Genomic DNA, 19,644 nt, shown 5'->3' with positions numbered 1-19,644 from the left:
CGCACTTAAATGAGACCAAATGCAGCAGCAAGCTGTCACACTGCCTGATTCCCAAACCTGATGACTCAAATGGCACTTGTAAATATGATCCAAATCACAGAAATTCTTTGAAGAGTGAATTAAACACGCTCTGTCTCCAACTGTTCCTGTGTTGGCAGCCCACATTCTTTTCTATTGCAGTGTTTCCTACCCTGGTTTTCCAGGATAATAAGGATCATGCAGCCACTTTGCCACTGCTCACTCTAATGACTTTTAAAGCTATTGGTGAAGTTCTACAAACCTCAGTTTTTAGAGGCCTCTACATTCATGTAACCAGGCAGAAAAGAATAGGTAAAAGAGGGAGAAGCGATGAACACCCCTTCCTCCTCCCATGCAAAGGAATACCTCTGTTGTTCTTTGAATTACATGCTCAGCACTGGAGATTCAAATAGAAAAGGGTGGAAAAATAGTGTCCAAAGTGCATTTAAAAAGGAAAACAGGGCAAATACACAGTTCAGTCTTCTCTGGTAATTCCCTATGGAATATCTCATTTCACTGTATGCAAAGCAACACATAAGAGCATTTTCAGTGAAGGAAACTCCTCTCTTAGCCCTGTACCTGTCAGCCTCTCCCCTTCTCCAACAATTAGGCAATATTTCCTAGAGGGTGTAACGTTTGCTGAAGGTATTTGCAGTCGCAGGTTGCGACACTGCCATCCTCCCACTCCGAGCTGCTCTCTATGTGACCAGAGAGATTAAGGTTGGGAGGGTTGGCCATGAGAGGTAATCCAGGAAGACTGAAGGTAAGGCAAGGTCAGGATTCCAACTGGCTCCATGTGAGCACTGGAGCTAATCAGAGGCATTGTGTATGAACAGGAAAATAGAATGTTCCTGAAGGTCACAGTGACCGGCAGGGAGGAGTGCCAGGGCATTCACACTGGCTTGGCCTAGCCACACTGAAGGATGCATGGCCAACAGAGAGGCTGAATGGAAGCCAAATCCCACCTTCCATCAATGTTTCTCATCCCTTTTAGTTGCAGGGTGATAGGGGAGTTACCACATAAGAAAACACAGGCCCAGCTCTCTCAGGCTGTTTCCAGAGCAGAGCTGCTACAATCTTCGGAACATCTCCATGGCCTCACTCCAGCAGCTCCGCATCCTTCTTGTGTTGGGGCCACAAAGTTGAATACAACACTCCAGGAAAACTGGAGTGCATTTTCAGCACCAGAGCCCCTTGCGTGACCAGCACCAGCCTCCAGGCAGCTGTTGCCAGGGGATCAGCCTGTGTTTAAAGCACTGAAGGTTTTCTGACCCTCCCAGACAGGCATGGCAGACTTGGAATAAAGCAGAAGCAATCTGAGTTGCTGAGCCTCTGCTTGCTGTTGTGGATGCACTGTGCTTCAGTCCATGAAGTAAGGCAGGCTGTACTCTTCCAGAGTGCAAACCTGCTCCATCACAGGATGTTTTGCTTCTTTAGAAGCTCTTTGTGGCCTGACTAGAAGTCAAGTGCAAGTTCTCCGAACTGAAAACAGACGAGGTGCAGTTAGAGCTCTGCTAGTGTTTAGGAACTGCCAAGCAAAGGTTAGAATTTCCATACCTTCTTGTTGGCTTAAGATACAGTTTTAGCCCCTGAAAGAGGGGGCTAAAAGGCATGAAGTTGTGATTGTACGGAAGACATCTAATCCCCACAAAGATATGGTACAGAGGGGTTTATCACTAAGATGCTGAGGCTATTTTGTGTCATCTCATGACAGCAGTGGTGGCTTACACACTGAACAGCTATTTGCATCTCTAGCATGATACTTGGATTGAATGTTGCAGGCCCTTACTCCAAACATGATTTGGCAAATCCTCAAAGCCTTCTTTCTGAGTTCTCATCAGATCACCAAAACTGGGATCACCAACCTGCTGTCATCAGATATCCTTTGGTAAAAACACTGAACTGCTGTTTTGAGGTGTTGCAGAACTACCTCCCCAGACAAACAAGATGATGCCTAAAATGTTCTTCTTTGATATCAAAGGCTTTACATAAATTCTGGATGCAGAAGCACCATCACTTTATTATCACCAGCAATCACTGTTTGTATTAGGCCTCTTACTGAGAAAGTGCTAGAGACATCATTAAACAGAAAGACATAAGGATGATGACCCTTCCTTTTGCAGGTCAGGCTGAGATGGCCTTTGTGCCAACCAAGAATGCCAGGAGAAAGAATACCGGATGCAAGATGCAAGGGCTGCCAACAGGCTGGATCCTTATCAGCTATCAGAGGTGAATACTGTATCCTGTTTTAGCTATTGATTGTACTAAGTCTTACGACCAGGTTCTCATCTGATGCCAGTTACCTCTTCTTATACCACCCAAACATAGAGCATGAATTCCAGACATACTGCACATAATTTACACCATTTTCATTTAAACCCTGAGAAAATATAAGCCCATCTCTTTACTTCTAAAATAGCTAAAGACCAAAATTATTGATATTGGCTGACAAATATCTAATGAAATTAAATTATTTCATACCAACATTTTGACTGTTTTGTTGAAAACATGAAGAGAAACACAAGCCATCCATTAGCAAGCAGCTCCTTTGAAAAGAAACCACTGCTTTGGAGGGAGAATTTGGCTGAAATGCCCCAAATCTTTCAATGCCCAAACTAAGAGTATTATTTTTGTGTCATGTTTGTTGCTGAGCTCAGCTCTGTGCTTTGGCAATAAGAAATAGATTTATTTGTTTCAAATGAAAACCTTTTTAATACAGAGGTAATCTCTAGGTCTTGTCTTTAGGAAGATGTTTAGCTCATTTGGTGTTCTTAAATGCAAATTTCATACATTCTGGGGAAATCAGTCAGCTTCTACACTGTTAAACCTTCCTTTACATGGAAGAAGGAAGGTCTGTCTTCCAAGGTCTGCCTTTTTCCCTTTGGTAGCAAATGACATAAAGTAGCCGGCTTCTCCCTGCCTGTGTTCATCCCCATGTGCACTGAAAGCAAAGCTGAGATAGGAGCTGCTTGTGCAAATGCTGCAAACGCGCAATTCCCAAAGAAATTAGTGAGCCAAATTCAGAATTGTCTCAAGCAATGCAATTCACTGGTGATGCCCAGTGTGAAGATAACCTCTGTGGGGGCTCTCTGGAAGGGAATCGTGCTGTTTCATTCCATGCTGCTAGTCTCTGTGACAAGTTAAAGACTGTTTCCCCAGTGGCTCTCCCCCACTCCCCACCACAAACACCTTCTGGACAGAGAAACTGCCCAGAGCCGAGTTCAGATGCACAAACTCAGCCTCTGGAATACCCACTCCTCTCTGGTGATGAAGTGTGCAAGCCAAGCCACTCTGTTCTTTCCTAAGAGCTCAGGTCCCAAGAAGCATCTAATCCCATCTCTGATAAACAAAGGAAAAGGCCCTTGTTTCAAATTTATGCAATCAGGCAACAGGAATACGCCCTGCATCCCTGTTTGTCCTTACCTTGATCCAAAACACACAAGCAAATGAAGACTTAAGAGGACTCTTCCTTAAATAATACGTGTCAAAAGATTCAGTGAAACGAAGATTCATCTTGAACACTGGGAGATACTATAATTAAACAGAAGAGATGATAAAAGGCTCCCACTCCCTGGGTCTCTGTATAAAGATTAGAGAGGGAGAGACAAGTACGTGTTCAGACTAATGGAGGAATACCTTACCAGCACTTCAATCACTGCAGGATATTTCACGTGTCCATGTCTCAGGATAAATGGGACTGTTTAAAATTGGTTAATCTCTTAGCAATCCAGGCAAAGAGGGAAGTGGTAAAAGAGCCCAAAGCTCTGGCAGGATCTAGGAACAAGCAATTAAACGTTAAAAATAGAGAAATCAATATTTACATTCCCATTATCAAAGAATAACAAGAGCAGCACTTTAACACCCCGTGTTAAGGCAGACGAGAGACACCAACCCCACTGGTGGAAGATACCAGTAGCTGGAGGGGTGGGACTGCTTCACGGTACAACCTTTTCATAACATGCTCTGGGTTTAGGAAGCAACTGAGCTGTACTGCTTTCCTGCATGGCTTTTATTTCCCTGATGCTTATGCATAATGCATTAACCTGACTTTGAGCTGCTTTCAAACAGCCTGTCCAAAAACGTTGACTGAGTCGCCAGTGACAGCCTCTTCTACGGGAGAACAGAGTGTTTTTGTTTGGTCTGGTGCTCTGATGGCAAACGGAGGGTGACACAAGAGCCAGGCACTGCTCCCTGCTGGAGATCCTCCTCAATGCAACTGTCCCACCATCCTGCAGGGCACAATTGGAGTCTGCAGCTAGATGCTCACTGTGGAAAAAAGCTCGTTCCAGTTGGTTACAAGACATTGCCGAGGCAGGGTTCTTCACCGTGGACGCTGTGCCCTGGCTTGTCTGAACTGGTTGTTTAGTGTGCTCTTTTGGTTTGTTTTGGTTTGAATTTAAGGAGGAACTTCAAGGCAGGAGTCCAGGGATTAGCACTGATAATGCTGCAGTGTGTAACAACACTGAGGCTTTTAGTCGTAGAACCCTTTGGTGCCAAGGATTACGTGAAGCAGGAATTTAAAGCAAGTCTTGCCTCAAAGAATTTGCAATCTACTTCCTTTATTCCAAAGCAAAGTGAACCAGGTGTGGGAGCCTGCTGGGAAATCCAGTAATCGGGCACAGAGTTCACCATGCACTGCACCTGTGTTCATAGGTGGAGTGCAACAAAGACATAAAACAACTGCTTGTAAAATAGGAGAGATAACAGCATCCAATACCTTTGTTCCACTTACGGCAAAGGAGTTTTGTCATTGAGATGGAAGTTTTTACACATGTAGCCACAGGATGTACTATAATAATGAGAAAAGAACAGTCCAAGGAGGAGGCAACTCCAGTTTCCTGCTCCCTCCTTCCCTGCCACCACTAATTCCATGGGAACAGAACTAGGAGAGGGTGGACTTTTTCTTCTATTCACATGTTGTTCCAAAAAGTTTTGGGCATGGCCAAGTTGAAGAGACAGAGGCATAGTTTCTGGAAGTGTTAAGCCTTTGTATGTTTTCCATAAGCCTGGAGAAGAGGGTACTGATATCCCAAATATACATTATAAAGCACAGTGTTAGACCTCTGGGCCTGTATCTGTGTCAGGGTGAGATGGTACTTGAGTTGTTCCAGCTACTTTAGAACTTGATTGTAGACTGCATCAGAGAATTGTCTGTGCTGTATGAAGAACATCAGAGACCTGAAATACAGACAAAGCATGAAGGAAAAGTAATGAAGTCTCATTTTGCCTTGTGAAATAAAAGCTTTTGCTATAAATTATAGAGAAAAAACACTTGACAGGAAAAGATTTGGAAGTGATACTTTTGGTTTAGTTTATCCTTCCTAGAAAGCCAAGAAGTTGGAAGATCTTCACAACTGCTAAAGCTAGATACAAGCTCTGACATTCTCCACCCAACAGCACTTGTTAGGCAGATCCATTCACTTTATACTTAAAAAGTATTATTATCCCCTATGAATTCACCAGCTTTTGAGCCCTGGGCCCTGAGAATAAGCACCAGAACCACTGTAAGACTGAACTGATTAGCTACCAGTTTGAAGTTTCCCATTCCCACCCCTCCAGTCATTGTCATACCAGTTCACATGTGCCACCCCTCTTTGTGGCTGCCTGTCAGGGGACCTCAGAGCTGTCACATCCCGGGCTTGTCAAAATTCCTATAGGCTTTACAGTTGAAAGAGAATCTGTTTCAATGCACAGTGTATGGCTAATGCTTTTTAGGAGGCTCTTCTTGCTCTTCTCCCTGTGTACCTCCACACCTCTCTAGACCTTGCAGTCTGTCAGATTCTGCCATAGCCACCAGCTTTCTATCTGGAATGACTTGTACTCAGCTTATGCAGTGGCTATAAACCCAACTGAAGCAGTTACCTTACAGTGTCTTCTTCTCTACCAGCTGTCTTTCTAGAGATGGATTTTATGGAGAAGATCCCAGCTCATCTGAGGTTTCTCCATTTCCAATTTTGCAACTACTTTCCAAGTGCAGCTTGAGAAAGCCAAGAATGATGAGAACAGAACACAGGGTAAAGCAAACCCTCAAGAAAAACAGTCAAAAGAAGAGATCCTAAAAGTACCAGTGGGACCAGGACCATATTTTTGTATCAATGGATCTAATGGAGCTAGGCTGTAACTAGCTCCTGTCAGCAGACTCATATGAACCAGATATGAAGTGATGCAGTATTATCCATTATATCCTTACATAATTTTCCTTTGATTTCCTATCTTTTTGGAGGGGTAAATCTGGGGAACCATTTAAAGATAAATCAAATAGAAAGTACCCATAGGAAGGCCACCAGTGGTGAAGCAGCTAACTGCATCTTTGGAAAGGAATGAAGTACTTCTATTTGTTTAATGAAAGTTCCTCTGTTTGGGCTGTGCAGAAATCACTTTGCTACACCATGTAGGAAAGCTGTTAGCATCACCACTAGAGCTAGCAACCCCTGTTGTTGATCAACATTCTGTTGTGCTAAATGCAGAACAAGCGAAAAAGAAGATTCCTGCCCAAGAAAAACTGTCGGATCAGAAGTTCCATGCGTTCCTTTCTGAGCTCTTTCCAGCATGTTGGCATTCTTCTTTAGATGTTGTCACCACCAAGCACCACAGAATTTCTGCGGCAAGCAGCACTTCTTTGCTATGTTTCCATAATCTACAAACAGCTTTCTCTACTGCTGTTTGTCATCTCTCCCTGCACTCCTCAGCAGAGAAGCTCCCTATTAAGACTGGATTCTGAACATTTCTGTTCCATGGGTACCATCTGCATCCTAATTGGTAAAACCCTGCTGAAATGGTACAAGGTCTCATTAAAGCTGCTGAATCATAATGTTCTTTAGCATCCTCAGCTACTCCCCCCGCCCCTCCCAAGTTCAGAACTGGCAGGTCCACTAGCAGCAATTCTAATGAATGCTTCCCACCTTATCCCACAACCAGGGCCTCCTGGGCATATCAGGTCAGGCTGCCAGGGAAAATTATTAGGAGTTCAAGGGATATGAGCTAAGTAAGTATTTGTTATTAGAAGGGAGGATCCTGTTCTATTTTGTTTTCCTTATGCAGTGTGAGCATCTACTGCCAGCAAAGAGGCTGGCAGTGTATCTATGGCAACACAAGAGAGGATTATGCACTGAAAGGGTGTGAAATCAAATGCCAGGAGACCTATTACCATTTCAAAGAAGGTAAAGGTACCTGTGGGCCCTGAGCGGGAGAGGGTGGTGGGAAAAACTTGGGAATGCTGGAGCTGTGATTCCCAGGGCAAAGGAGGTCACCTGAGGGTAGGAGAAAAGGGTAACCTCGACTTCCTGACAGAGTTTGGAGGGGACATCAGAGATTGCAATGGTGATTAAAGGGTTAGACAAGAAAACAGCTTTGGGAGAAAGGATACCATTGAAATGGACTAAGGGGAGTGAAATGAGTAGTAGAGATTTAAACACAAACCATCAGTCATGTTAGAAACACAGTCCTCCCTCCTCCCCAGGCTTGTTGAATTGCTCTTTACCTTTGGTCTGATAGGAGCATCCTGACTCCCCAGCTTTCCCACCATTAAAGCATAAACCCAAGGTCTCCCAAAGCAACACCTCTGCCTGGCACCCTCAGAGCAGTACTTTGCATAACAAACACAAACTCCCTAAGCACAGCCCCTGGGGCAATTCTTTTACTCCTGGGAGCTGGTCAAGACCTGTGCCCTGGCAAGCCTGAGCATCATAGCACATTGCTGCAGGCTTCTCTGTGGTAGAAAGAGTGGTATCACTGCCCTGCCAGTCCATGTACAGCAGCCACCTTTCCCTTTTCCTTCCTGCCAGCTCTTCTGGCAGCTGTTTGTCAGGCTGCCCCATGACAACAGTTGGCAGTGCAGAAGGGGTATGTTTCAGTGCAATTCTGCAGCTGGAATGCTGTGACAGCAGTGGCAAGGGATGCACTATTTCAACAGTGACAGTCAGCTTCCTCCTCCAGATTGGGATAATGAGGGCAAGTTTTATGTTTCCTCTCATACAGGTGAACAACTTCTCTACCAGATTCCCACCAACTGAGTCCTCACCAGTAAGACAGGGCTTTTGCGCTGCCTGAGGGAACAAGAATGGGTGATGAATACCATCACTAGGAACTCTAATTCCAAGTAAGAACCCTTACCTCTTTGACCAGAAACATGCCAACAGAAAGGACCATTTTCTTCTGAATGCTTAACAGTAGAGGGTACAAAGTATATGGGGGTTTAGTACTTTCTTATTTTCTAGAAAGGCCATTTCTTCACCTACAAATACATAGATGAGAGACTGAATTCCTTTCTTTCTCTATGTCTGGAGTTGTGGGAGTGCCAGGTCCTCCCCAAAGACAACAGCCATAGTAATTCCCCAGTTTGGGGTCCTACTGGAAAGGCCACAACTTCTTGTGCCGTGGCACTGTAACTGAAGAGAAACTTATTGCCATTTCCGCTCCTTTATTTTTGACCTACCAAAAGCCCAGTTGGCAATCCTGTACCATGGGCACTGCAGCCACCTCATCTGGTTTCCTAAACACTGACCATATGAAGAATGTCTTCAGGATAAAATAGCTTCTTGAAAGCTGATGGAATGAGGAGCTCTGGAAAAACATACAAACACACACACACAACTGTCCACAAGCAGGAAAGAAACCCCATGATCTCTGGAAGTAGCAGAAGCATGAATGTTCTGGACAGGGGTTTCAACTTGTGTTTGACTCTCCCATAGGTTACTGAAGATGGAAGAATTCTTCCCAGAATCTTTTCACCTGGACTTTAAAAATGAGAGAAAAGCCTTTTTTGCCCTTTGCAAAGGTGAACTGTCTTTATCATGGTGGCAATCGATGTAAATACCTATGTGATCCTCTGAAATGCTCATAGAAGTATACCCAGTAGTAACAATGGATGTCTATATGTGTATGTACATATATACACATATGTTCATGTGAGTGGATTTCAGAGCCCATCAGTGTTTCATGCCACACACAGTGGCATTCTCTGCCACGTTCACTCTGCAGATGAACACATCTGGATCTGCAAACCAAGTTGCTCTAACCAAGGTCAAGGAATTTTCCTGCTTAAAAATACAGCTGTTGTCAGCACCCTCCAAGACAAGTTCCACAGAGCCGAGGAATACCTGCTCAGTAAGAGGGTGCAGTGCAGGTCTCCTCAGACAAGAATAGTGCAAAGGTAGACATTGAAACCTGGAAAGTCATGTGTGAGTAGTGAGCTTGATTGAGCCTCAGAGAGCTGGATTGTTACATGGGTATTTCACGTGGTTACACCACATCTCCTCAGTCCATTCTGTGGGACAGAGGCTACTTCTCTGGTTAGTCTGTCTTATATCTGCACTTCAGTCATTTCAAGGTAGATCCTTGTCATCAGAAAGACTGGAGTTTACCTTTGTCTGGAAGCTTAAGAATGGTTTCAAAAGGCCAGATGCTATGGGTCTGTACAGGTCTATACATAAAGCCTTTTGGAAAGTAATTTAAATGAGATATAATCCCAGCTTCTTATACAAAGCTGGCATTTTACAAATGATACAGCTGCGGTATGTTTTCTGCAGTATAGTAAAGCCTCCCAAATACCTTCTTAACTCTGCTTCAATGCTGCTGCAGAACTCTAGACCTCAATCAATAGGCACTGGCTACCAGTCACTAACATTTTGGGTTGGGGCTGGTTTACATTTCATTCTTTGCATGAATTAACTATGCAGGTTCTTCTTTGTATACTATATACACTAAAAGCCACTATTAGAATGTTTGTAGAAAGCAGCAGCAGGAAAAGGAAGGGAAAAATAAGGCAGCAGAAGTCACGAGAAGAGTTTCAGCGACTGAACAGTACTTGTGTTCTGTTAACTCCACTTCCCTTTGCCTCAGTGTCCCTCCCACAGCTGAGGAATGCATTATAATCAAATCACTTCAGTGCTTTGAGATGAGTGAATAAACCTTTCAAAGAGGAATGCAAAAAAGATCAATTATCCCAGGAGCTGCACTTCCCAGCTGCCTTTGATGCTGCCTTTGGTGTGCAGAGCTAGGCATGCAGGGCTCTCTAAACTTCATGATGCCCAGCCAGGCATGGCATTGTCATGACATGCCAGCAACGACAGTGTGATACAGTCATGATAACACTGTAGTATTGGCATGGCAAAAGCACATTTTGCCATGGAGTGATCACTGCATGTCCTGCCAAAGTGGTGATACCAGTTCCTCACACTGACCCTGTGCCACATCCCTGACATTCTGCTCTCCTGGCTTGGCATCTTTATCTTGCAGAAGAACACAGCACACACAGCAACCTTTCCAAGGGCTTCCCTGGCCAAAACAAGCAATGTTCTCTGTTTACATTCATCCACACATGTCTTTTTGTTACAAAGGAATGGTTGGCTTCATTGCAAAGGGTAAGAGAGACTTGTAAAATGATGATTTTACAGGTTGGACTGTGTTTATCCAGCAACCATTGCATGGAGCAAAACAACATCTGCCTAACAAAATCAGACCAAGGGCCTCAGTTAGACCAAAATGTGGTCTCTGACATGGACAAGTGCCAGGGGAGAAAGTGGTTGGACCCCATCTTAGATCCCATCTTGGTTTCCAGGAGTGAGGAACGGCTTTTGCTCTGAAGAAAGGGGCTCCATACACCTTTGAAAACTGTCAGCATTGTTTTAACAGCATATCCTTGTTATTTCTGTAGCCATCCAGCAACCTTTGATGATAAAGGGAAACGATTCCCAGATTACATCACTCTGGCAATAAAAGCAATGGTGCTGTATGAAGGGCTCTTTGTGTGCAAATATAAACTTTGTGTATTCTCCAATAAATATTAGTAAATCTTTAATTACCTCCTGCTCCTGTACTCGGCACAGCTTCTATTCCTCTTAGAGCTGCTCTTCGCGTTTTTATCCTCTCCTACAAGCGCCCTCTGCTGCCGCTCCCCTTAAAACCTGGGAGAAAGGGACACAAAGGTGAATTCTATGGGGTGACTGAACTGGCTGTGGGTTTGTGTGAGCTTTCAGTGGTCACGGATTACAGCTGCCTGCTGTGACACGTGTTGAAATACTGCTCTCACAGGTACATTCAGCACCGCTGGAAGGGAAGAGGTTTGATGTCCGCTCTTACCTCCCTCATTGCATGCATGGCACCATACGTGTTATTCTTTGCCCAGGGTTATGTCAGGCTGACCTGTGTGTGTCAACTATGATGCTGCTTCTGATGATCTGACTGCTCATCTGACCAACCAGGTAAGCTGAGGTCACTCAGCGCAGCAGAAGGGGAGGGTGAGATTGACAGATGGGAAGCAAAAAAGGACTTTTGGAAAGCTAAAAAAAAGGGTTTCATGCATGCAAAATCTCTGCAGCCAGGAAATGCACTTGGGCTTGTGGTCAGGCATGGCAACAGAGCAGAACAGAAGCCTTACCAGAGTGGGTTCTGTTCTCTGTCATGGACCAGCCCCCAGCTTACCTGACATTTTCTCTCCCTAGACCTCTTTTTCCTGCCATTCTTCTGTCTTGTATCTGCAGACCGTAAGCTTCTTAGGGCAAGAAACCTTTGACTGCAGCTACCTAGCTCAAAGGTGCCTTAATCTTGGCTAAGGATTTTGCTCATCCCATTGTGCTGAAATACAATAATCATAACGATGTAAGATGCAGATGTGTTCTCTTGAGAGCCATCATTCTTAAACCTTCATCTTTGCTTGTCTTCCTTCTCAACTGTGAGCTGTAACAGAGCAAAACTGTTCTGGCATTTACCCCCATACAAAACTGAAGCCTTCCTTGCTCACATCTACCTCAGTTTTTACTTCAAATGAAGCCTGTAAGTTGTTAGAAGTGGCCCTTATGAAAGAGAACTAAAAGAAGGAAGAAAACAGTTTGCTTTTAAAGCCCTTCTGTGCTCCCAGAAGCATGCTGTGTTCGGAGAACTAGCAAAATACACATTAGGGAGGCATCAGACAAGCCCACTTCAGTTGGAGTTTTACTGCTCCTATAGAAGTGCAGTTCAGGACAGCAAGTTATAGCTGCTTCCTGCAATATATGCTACTATCAATGTGCCACTTGTTTTCCTGGAATAGTTTGTTTGCTCAGCTACAGAGCTATCCCCATGGGAATTCAGGTGCTGGGGTAGGATCCCAGGGCACAAGTGATAATAAACAGAGGACAGGTGCTTATTAGCAGAACACAAATTATCTGGGATCCTGCTGGGAAGAGGAAAAGGAAATTTGCAGGAGCAGCTGGTAACAGGTCAGACTTCTTCAAATTACAGCTGATTCTGCTCTCCTTTCCTTCCTGCCCTGGCATCCCACCTGGAATCAGCCATTTTCCTAGTGTCTTTCCAAAAGACAAGCATCAGGAGGCACATCACTAACCAGAAGCTTTGCAACCTCATAGTAAAGGTCCCATAGTTGAGTTGGGAAGTTAAAAACAAGACTTCTGAAAGGCTTAACTCCATCTGATAAAGGGATTAATGAGCAGAAGAGAGAAGCCCTCACCTTGGTTCCCTCTGGGGATCCATCCATCCATCTGTCCCAGATGTAGGAGACTTCCAGGCACTGGAACTGGATTTAGTCCAAAGAATATCATGTCTGTGACTTAAAAGCACCTCTTCCTGTCACACAACACTGCTTTGACCTTGGGTAATTGTCACTACAGCATCCACGTGGGTCAGGCACATTTCTGCTTGTGGTAGTGTTGAACAATGGGAGTCAGGACATTGGCTCAGCTTTAGCTCTGCTAGTGAGGGGCTCTATTCCCTCCACCTCTATTGTGAGATCCTGGCGCTCATCCCAACTCCAGATGCCTGGAACAACTCAGGGTAGCTGGATGCCTGCCGTGCAAGGCCATTACTCTTCAGTGCCAGAAATCTAATCCTCCCTTTGCTGTGTTTTCCCACCTCTCAGTGCATGCAGAAGAAGAATTCCCTGTACAGCCAGCTGAAAGATGAGACCATTTGGCGGATGGAGCATTTCAACAGCTACATTAATGAGAAGTTCAGAAAGTCCAAAGGGCTCCTCAAAGACTGGGATTTCACTGTGTTTACTGTAAGTGGATGGTGTGCTCATCTGCCTCATTAGGGTGACAGGAATAGCAGGAAGACACATCACTCCCCCCAAGGAAACACATACGCTGAGCGAGAAGGTATTGATGGTCCCATAGTACCCATTTATCTGCAGATGCTAAACACAGAAGTGAAGACAGAGTTTAGTTTAAATAACAAACAGCTGAGAAAAAGAGTGTGATTGTAAATGTTAGCTCTAAAAATGTTATTATGGTCTTCGTGTTCCTGGGCGATGCTGTGGTCCTGCATTAACACATCAAGTACACATCATAGAGCTCTCCAGCCTGTCAGCCTGGAAAGGGACTACTCTTTTAGTGGTCTCTTTCCTGTTTAACTTGGTCTCACCATTCACTCTGTCTGATTTTGCCCCATGAAAATCATGTCAGGGCCTCAAATCTTCTCTAGCATGGAGGAGGGATAAGAAGACTCAGATTCTGTCCATCTTCTTGTCTCACTGAAGAAATTATCTGAGTCCCTGAGACTTCATCAGCCTGAGTCTAATGATGCATCAGTTCCCTACATGACTTGCTGGGTGAAAAGGGCACAGGACAGAGCTTTCTTAGGTTAACTTTGGAAATGGGGTAGTTTAAAGCCAAACACAAAGAAAATTCATTGTTAAAGTACATTGTTGTTCTGAAAAAAGGCTCAGAAGAAAACGTAGTTGAATTTGCCAAATTTCTCAGGGGATCAGAAACTTCTCAGCCAATTTTAGGGTATCTTTATCCACTCAGCAATTCCCCACTGTGAGTTTCAGCTCCAAACTGACTGAAGCTTAGTATCCCCTACTATAAGTTGCTGTGACTCACCAGGCTTCTTCAAAACACCATGTCCAGCACAGCTGTGAGGGGCTTCTGAGTCATCACTGTCAGAAATGGCTGTGTTCAGCTCACATCCAGGTGTCCCCTAGGAGTAAATGAAAGAACATTGCTAAACATTGTTCGGACAGCTCATTCAGAGTAAGGGACAAGGGCTGAGATTCCTCCATGCACCACTGCATTAGTCTGGAGAACCAAGTTCAAGATAGGGTTTCATTCCACTCAGTCTAGAGAGAAGCTCTGCAGGAAGCAGGGGAAGGATGAATGTCCCTAAACCCAGACTACACCTCTGACTTCCACTGACTCCTTCCCAATGATCAGTTTCCACCTTTCCCTCTCTTCCATTTCAGAAAAGAATGAGGTAGATCATTTTGCAGTGCTTCCTGGCAGGCAAGCACAAACTGGATCGCAAACTGGGCTACTTCGATCTCATCGGCTGCAACTTTCTAATTGATGAGAACTTTAAGGTATGAACACAATACTGTGAAATACTAAGCATAGTATTGGCCAGATATCCAACATAGCACAGTTGACACAGGCTCTGGTACCAGGAACTAAATAGAGCATTAAATCAGTCAGGATCAAGTGCAGGATTCATTTTTCCCTCCAGTTCCATTGCCCAGCATCATGGCACTTGCATGTTCACTGCACAGAGAAACCCTGCCATTAACAGCTCAGGATGGGAAGAGCAGTTTTCATTGCAGGTGAAGCTGTTGTGTGCAGAATTCCCACAGCAAAGTGCAGTTCATAATGAAAAGTACTGAAATCTTAATGCCCACCCAGTTTCTTCTTTCTCCAGAACATGCCAGGTGATCAGCCAGCATGAATCAGTGTGTAATGCCTCTACCATCACATCAAGTACAGTGATCTATACTAGCTGAGTATCCATCAAAGGCAATGAAGAACTCACCCTCCCTATGCTGAAGAATCAATCATTATTGATTCTGATGTCAGCATCAGCTTCTCCATGTCCACCTTTAGCTATAGGTCAGGACACTGAGTCCACAAAATATGTTAGAATTACAACTCAAGCTTGTAAGAAGTGAGTAAAACACAGACAAGAAGAGCCAGAAGAAAGGGAAAGGGAAAAGGAAACGTTAAATAAAGCAACTGAGGTGCTTTCAATGAAGCACAGTCCTTTAAAACCACCTGGCCTAAACATAACAGAAAGCCATCTGGCAGATTCTGCTGTTGCTAAAGCAGAAAGGAACTCAAACATATTCCAGCAAAGGGCAGTGGGAACAGCAAACCCTATGAAAGAATGGAATTAATGTATGCAGCAGAGGGTAAGGCACCTGAACAATAGACTCCTTTGTACAGGAAGTCAATGGCAAAGGAGGGTAAATGGCAAAGACACAGAAACTGGTGCTTCTCAGATTTCAGGGGGAATTGTCTTTTACAAGGTTGGCATGCAAAGCCCTGGCTGTGTAAACTTTAAGTAGAATAGAAGATGCAGTATCACTCTATTGTGGTAATTCTGACTTGGCTCCTTAAAAGCTTCAGTGTTTAAAGACCATTATGTCCCCATGTATTTTACATATGGAGAGATAAACAGAATCTGTTTCTCTAAAAGCATTACCTACAAGAATTATGAGGATTTCTGGACACTGAGTGGAGACAGAGTCAGCTGGAACCTGGAACTTCCCTTTGAGAGAGAATAATGTAGAAATAGCCTTATTCTCCCTGTTATCCTATTTCACGATGTGTAGAATCCGCTTTATGCTGATTCAACATGGTCTTATACATCCAGTCCTACAGCTCATCATGCCTTTTCCTCTTTCTTATTTGTCTGAGATACAAATGCCCCCAGCATCATCCCTAATAATTCTTGAGGGCCCTGCAGCATCCTGATTCTAGAAGGTGTTTTTCCTCCCTCTAAGTTCTCAGAAGCACAGACTATGACAGCAGGCCCTGAAGAGAAACCACAGCGTTCTGTAGAGCTTTGCATATTCATATGTAAGCTGAGAAGAAAATAAAGTGCTTTAAGAAGAGAAGGAGCTGAAGTGAGGGATGTGGCTTTCTGAAGTTTCCTTATGCTGCCTTACAAATGCTTAAGTCACTGAACAGCTTAGGACAGTGTCATTGAAATGCCCAAGGAACCTGCTTTCAGAGAGCATTGCATCAGCCATGCAGAAGGGCTTCTCTCCAGATGTATGCTGGGAAAACAGATGTGTAAGTTTTTTATCAGCCATAAAGGGATTCAGCTCTTTATCAGCAGAGAACAGACTGAACATAGATAAGCTATTTGCCAATTTGTCAGAGGTGTACCTAAATGAAGATAACACTCAAATCCCTAGTCAAAGCAGGGACGGTTCCTTTGATTTGAATGACAGAGCTTTTCATTCACCCCCAGAGCATGAGGTACCATACGCATACTATAGACTTGGCTGTGTCCATCCCAGGTCATGATGATAAAAAAAGCTCATAGGAGCTTGTTAAGACTGTGGAAAGCAGACCCCACTGCCTCAGCCTCTGGTCTCCACTATCACTAAGCAGGTCCCTTTCTGGGACAGCAACATCTGAGCAGCCTTTCCAGAGCCTGATTTGTGACTGTGCTTGTGGCTTCAGCTATTTCCACACAGGATACAGAACAAGTTATTTCATTCCTATTTCTGACTGATATTTCAGTGCTGCTTAAAGCTCCAGTCAGAGGTCTGGCTCCCTGCACACAGGGGCAACAGGGAAGGAACCTTGACAGGTCTTTTGCATGAACTTAGTCTCATCATCCAGTGTTCCTTCGAAAGACTGAACTGCTGCAGTAAGGATGATTCTACAGCAATGAGACTACAATAGTAAGCAAACTGGATGGAAACAAAAACACTGCAGCCAGCACTATGCAAAGCACAAGAAACGAGCCCACAGGTCCTGGTATAATGCAGGACCTGGCTGCAGCAAGCCTGTTGTTCAAGAGCCTTTGGACAAATCCTATTTAAAGTTTTTAAGCCTACCTGTGATGTCTTGACAGAGCAAGTCTGATGTGACAGAGCAAGTTGTACTGGCAGGCTGCAGGGAGCAGTAACCTCTTCATCCCTTAGAAACATCCCGAGCAGCACTTCTGACCAGAGAAACAGGGCACTCATTATTGTTCTCATCACTTGAAATGCCTAAAGGAAAAGATCCATGGTTAGAAAGTCAAGGACAGATAACTCTGGGGTTTGGTTTCCTTTCTTTGTCATATGTTTGCTAGGAAATTCTGAGCAAGATACCTGCATGGCAGATGCAGAGAAAAGCACAGGAATTTCACTTACTTGAAATACCCATGAAAGTTAGGGATATTCACATAGATGTGGTGAATCTTGGCCTTATTCTCTTTGCTTTTCCTGGAATAGAACAAAGGGCATTTATTAACCTGCCCTGGTTGTGGAGAGGTTAAGTGTATTTCCAAACTGTGAGACATTCAGACAACACAATAATAGGGAATGTAGAAGATGAACAGCATGACAGATATCACAGAGAGCTTTCTTCCTCCTGTCAGTTGTATTTGTTTTAAAGGAGAAGAAACCAAAACCTAATCAGGACAATTATGAAGGTTTGTTGAGTTTGTCTGTTAGCACAAAATCTTCGGAGCTTTTAAGGGGAAAAAGAACACTTACTGAGAATGGGTTTGCCAAGAAAAACGTATGTAACTTCGGTGCCCTCTGTTGGCATCTGTAAAGCAGGTTTGTCAGCAGCAGCTCCACTTGACTGGAAAATCAAACACCAACAAAGCTGCGTCACTGCCTTCACTTGCCAGTCTCTTAATAAAGTATTGCAAAGAAGTGAAAATTGTTGTTGTATTTTCTTCTCGGCGAAATAAAGCGCCAAAGTGAAGGCCATCATGTTGCCAAAGCAAACTCACTGCTGCTGCAGGAAAAACACAAACCTTTCCAATTATATTCCTAAATCAATCAAAAGAGAGTAAAATCCTCCTGGGGCTGTTACACAACTAAATATCCCCCCTTACAAACTGCTGATAGTTCCTACGTGTGCTATATGCAGGATGCAGCACCATATGGTGGAGGCAGGAAGTGAAAAGTTTCTCTTGCTATAAGGGAAAGGAATAGTAAATAGAATTACAAACAAGTCAATTGTTTGGTTTCACACAGGACATCATATTCTGTGGCTTGTAGCTTCAGCCCTTGTCATTTCAAAGAGAAATGGAGATGAGACAAGTACAGATATGTATAATTAGTGCCTTAAGTGGCTTCTACTGGAAACTAAACCAGGAAATCAAGGCTGAGGGTTCAATGAAAACTCAGTACCATGTTTGCCTAGTTTTTATCCCATGTCCACTTCAAATCAAAATGAGTCCTAGATTCCTTATAACAGTATTTCATGGTATCCAAAAAAGTCAACTACAAACTGTTACAGAAACTGGTATGTTAAGAAATACAAGTGTCTTTACATACCTATAGAGAAGAGTTAACCTAAAGAGCATCAGCTGAAGACACAAAACAATGTGTGGTGCTGTTCTCGTGTAAGTAAATGAATGCAAAAATGGGATTTCGTTTAACTCATCTACTCTGTCCTGTCTGCATTCTGTATTAGGGATTTTGTTGGGATTTATTAGTGCTCCTACCTCCCAAAGTGGTCACTAAGTCATCCAGAGGGCAATCCTCTGACACCAGCTGCCTGACTGGTATTCGTCTTTCCTAGGTCTGGCTTCTGGAGATGAATGCAAGCCCAGCACTGCACACCAACTGTGAAGTCTTGAAAGACACCATCCCAGCTATAGTCTATGAGAGCCTTGGTAAGTGAACAAGTCACAGTCTAAATAGTAATAATCCACAGACCACAGGTTGGAAATACCTTCCCCTCCGCACCCCTCATCCTTCCCCAAAGCACAGCTGCTCTATGCATACACACAATGGCTTGGGTGTATTCTAGCACCAGTGTTCAGACCATCCCATAACTGCATCTTCCTTTCCAGATTTGGTTCTTGAGTTTTTCAACAAGCACCTCAAAGGCCACAAGATTTTGCCTTTAGAGACACTGTCATTTTGTGCGTCTCTATCTCAAGGATGATGCAGACCTGGGCCAGAAACAACCCTTGAAGCTCCAAAATGGTCTGTGTAAAGGCCAATACATGCAGCCACACACACACACAGTGCCAGCCTGGCCAAAGTGCTGGAGAACTCTCCACAGAAGCCTGGTTGAACTAGAAAGTTTGCCTTGTTGGCCAGAAACATCAACACTGTCCTCACTATACCACACGTGTGGTTCTTCAGCTGGCATAGAAATCCCCCCAAACCAATGCAGAGCAGAAGGGTTTTCACAAGTTCAGAAGACTAAAATAAAAGCTAAATTTGAATGTGTTGTGCATGTCCAGCTCCTTTCCACCTTATATAGACAAATAGGTATCAACCTTAGCTGGAAAACCAGGAACTTAAATTTCCTCTTAGTTACAGTAATAAGACTCTCTCACACAAGCTACACGTTGCAACATCCACAAGGGTCACAAGATGGCAGGATTACACTGCCATTGAAAACACCCGTACACTGAAACAGCCATTGAATGCCCTGTGCCTTTGGGAATTCACAGGTGGCACCACAATGAATCTCCCAAAGACTTTGCCTATGTCCTGGTCTGGCCAGGTTCCTGAAGGGTAAGTCAACTGGAAAGCCAGATCGTCTTCTACCCCTTCCCTAGTGTCATTTACTGCCAAGGTTTCCCCTTTTTCACTCATCCACTCCTTGAAGTCTAGCATGGCACAGACTCTTGGGCAGCACTGTACCTTAGTTGTGCCCAACAGCATGCTTGTCTTCAGTTTGGGGGGAGAAAGCACACCACAGAGCATCTGCCCTTAAAGGCTGCTGATTT

The 19,644-nt window shown here is 44.1% G+C and overlaps 1 protein-coding gene across 1 annotated transcript; it reads left to right on the top strand.

The window, feature by feature from the left end:
* Window positions 1-754: 754 nt before the first annotated feature.
* On the top strand, window positions 755-19,426 carry TTLL10 (tubulin tyrosine ligase like 10). The gene is given in 16 exon segments (XM_065696842.1): window positions 755-761; window positions 5,955-6,135; window positions 7,060-7,178; window positions 7,996-8,116; window positions 8,709-8,794; window positions 8,998-9,169; window positions 9,226-9,236; window positions 11,060-11,100; window positions 11,102-11,164; window positions 11,166-11,219; window positions 12,872-13,012; window positions 14,195-14,311; window positions 18,480-18,573; window positions 18,754-18,814; window positions 18,816-18,947; window positions 19,366-19,426. Coding segments are annotated over 16 exon segments (1,461 nt in total).
* Window positions 19,427-19,644: the final 218 nt, after the last annotated feature.

This window comes from Lathamus discolor, chromosome 16 (assembly GCF_037157495.1).
Source record: "Lathamus discolor isolate bLatDis1 chromosome 16, bLatDis1.hap1, whole genome shotgun sequence".
NCBI classification, from domain to species: Eukaryota; Metazoa; Chordata; class Aves; order Psittaciformes; family Psittacidae; genus Lathamus; species Lathamus discolor.
This window is presented reverse-complemented; position numbering and strand designations above follow the sequence as displayed.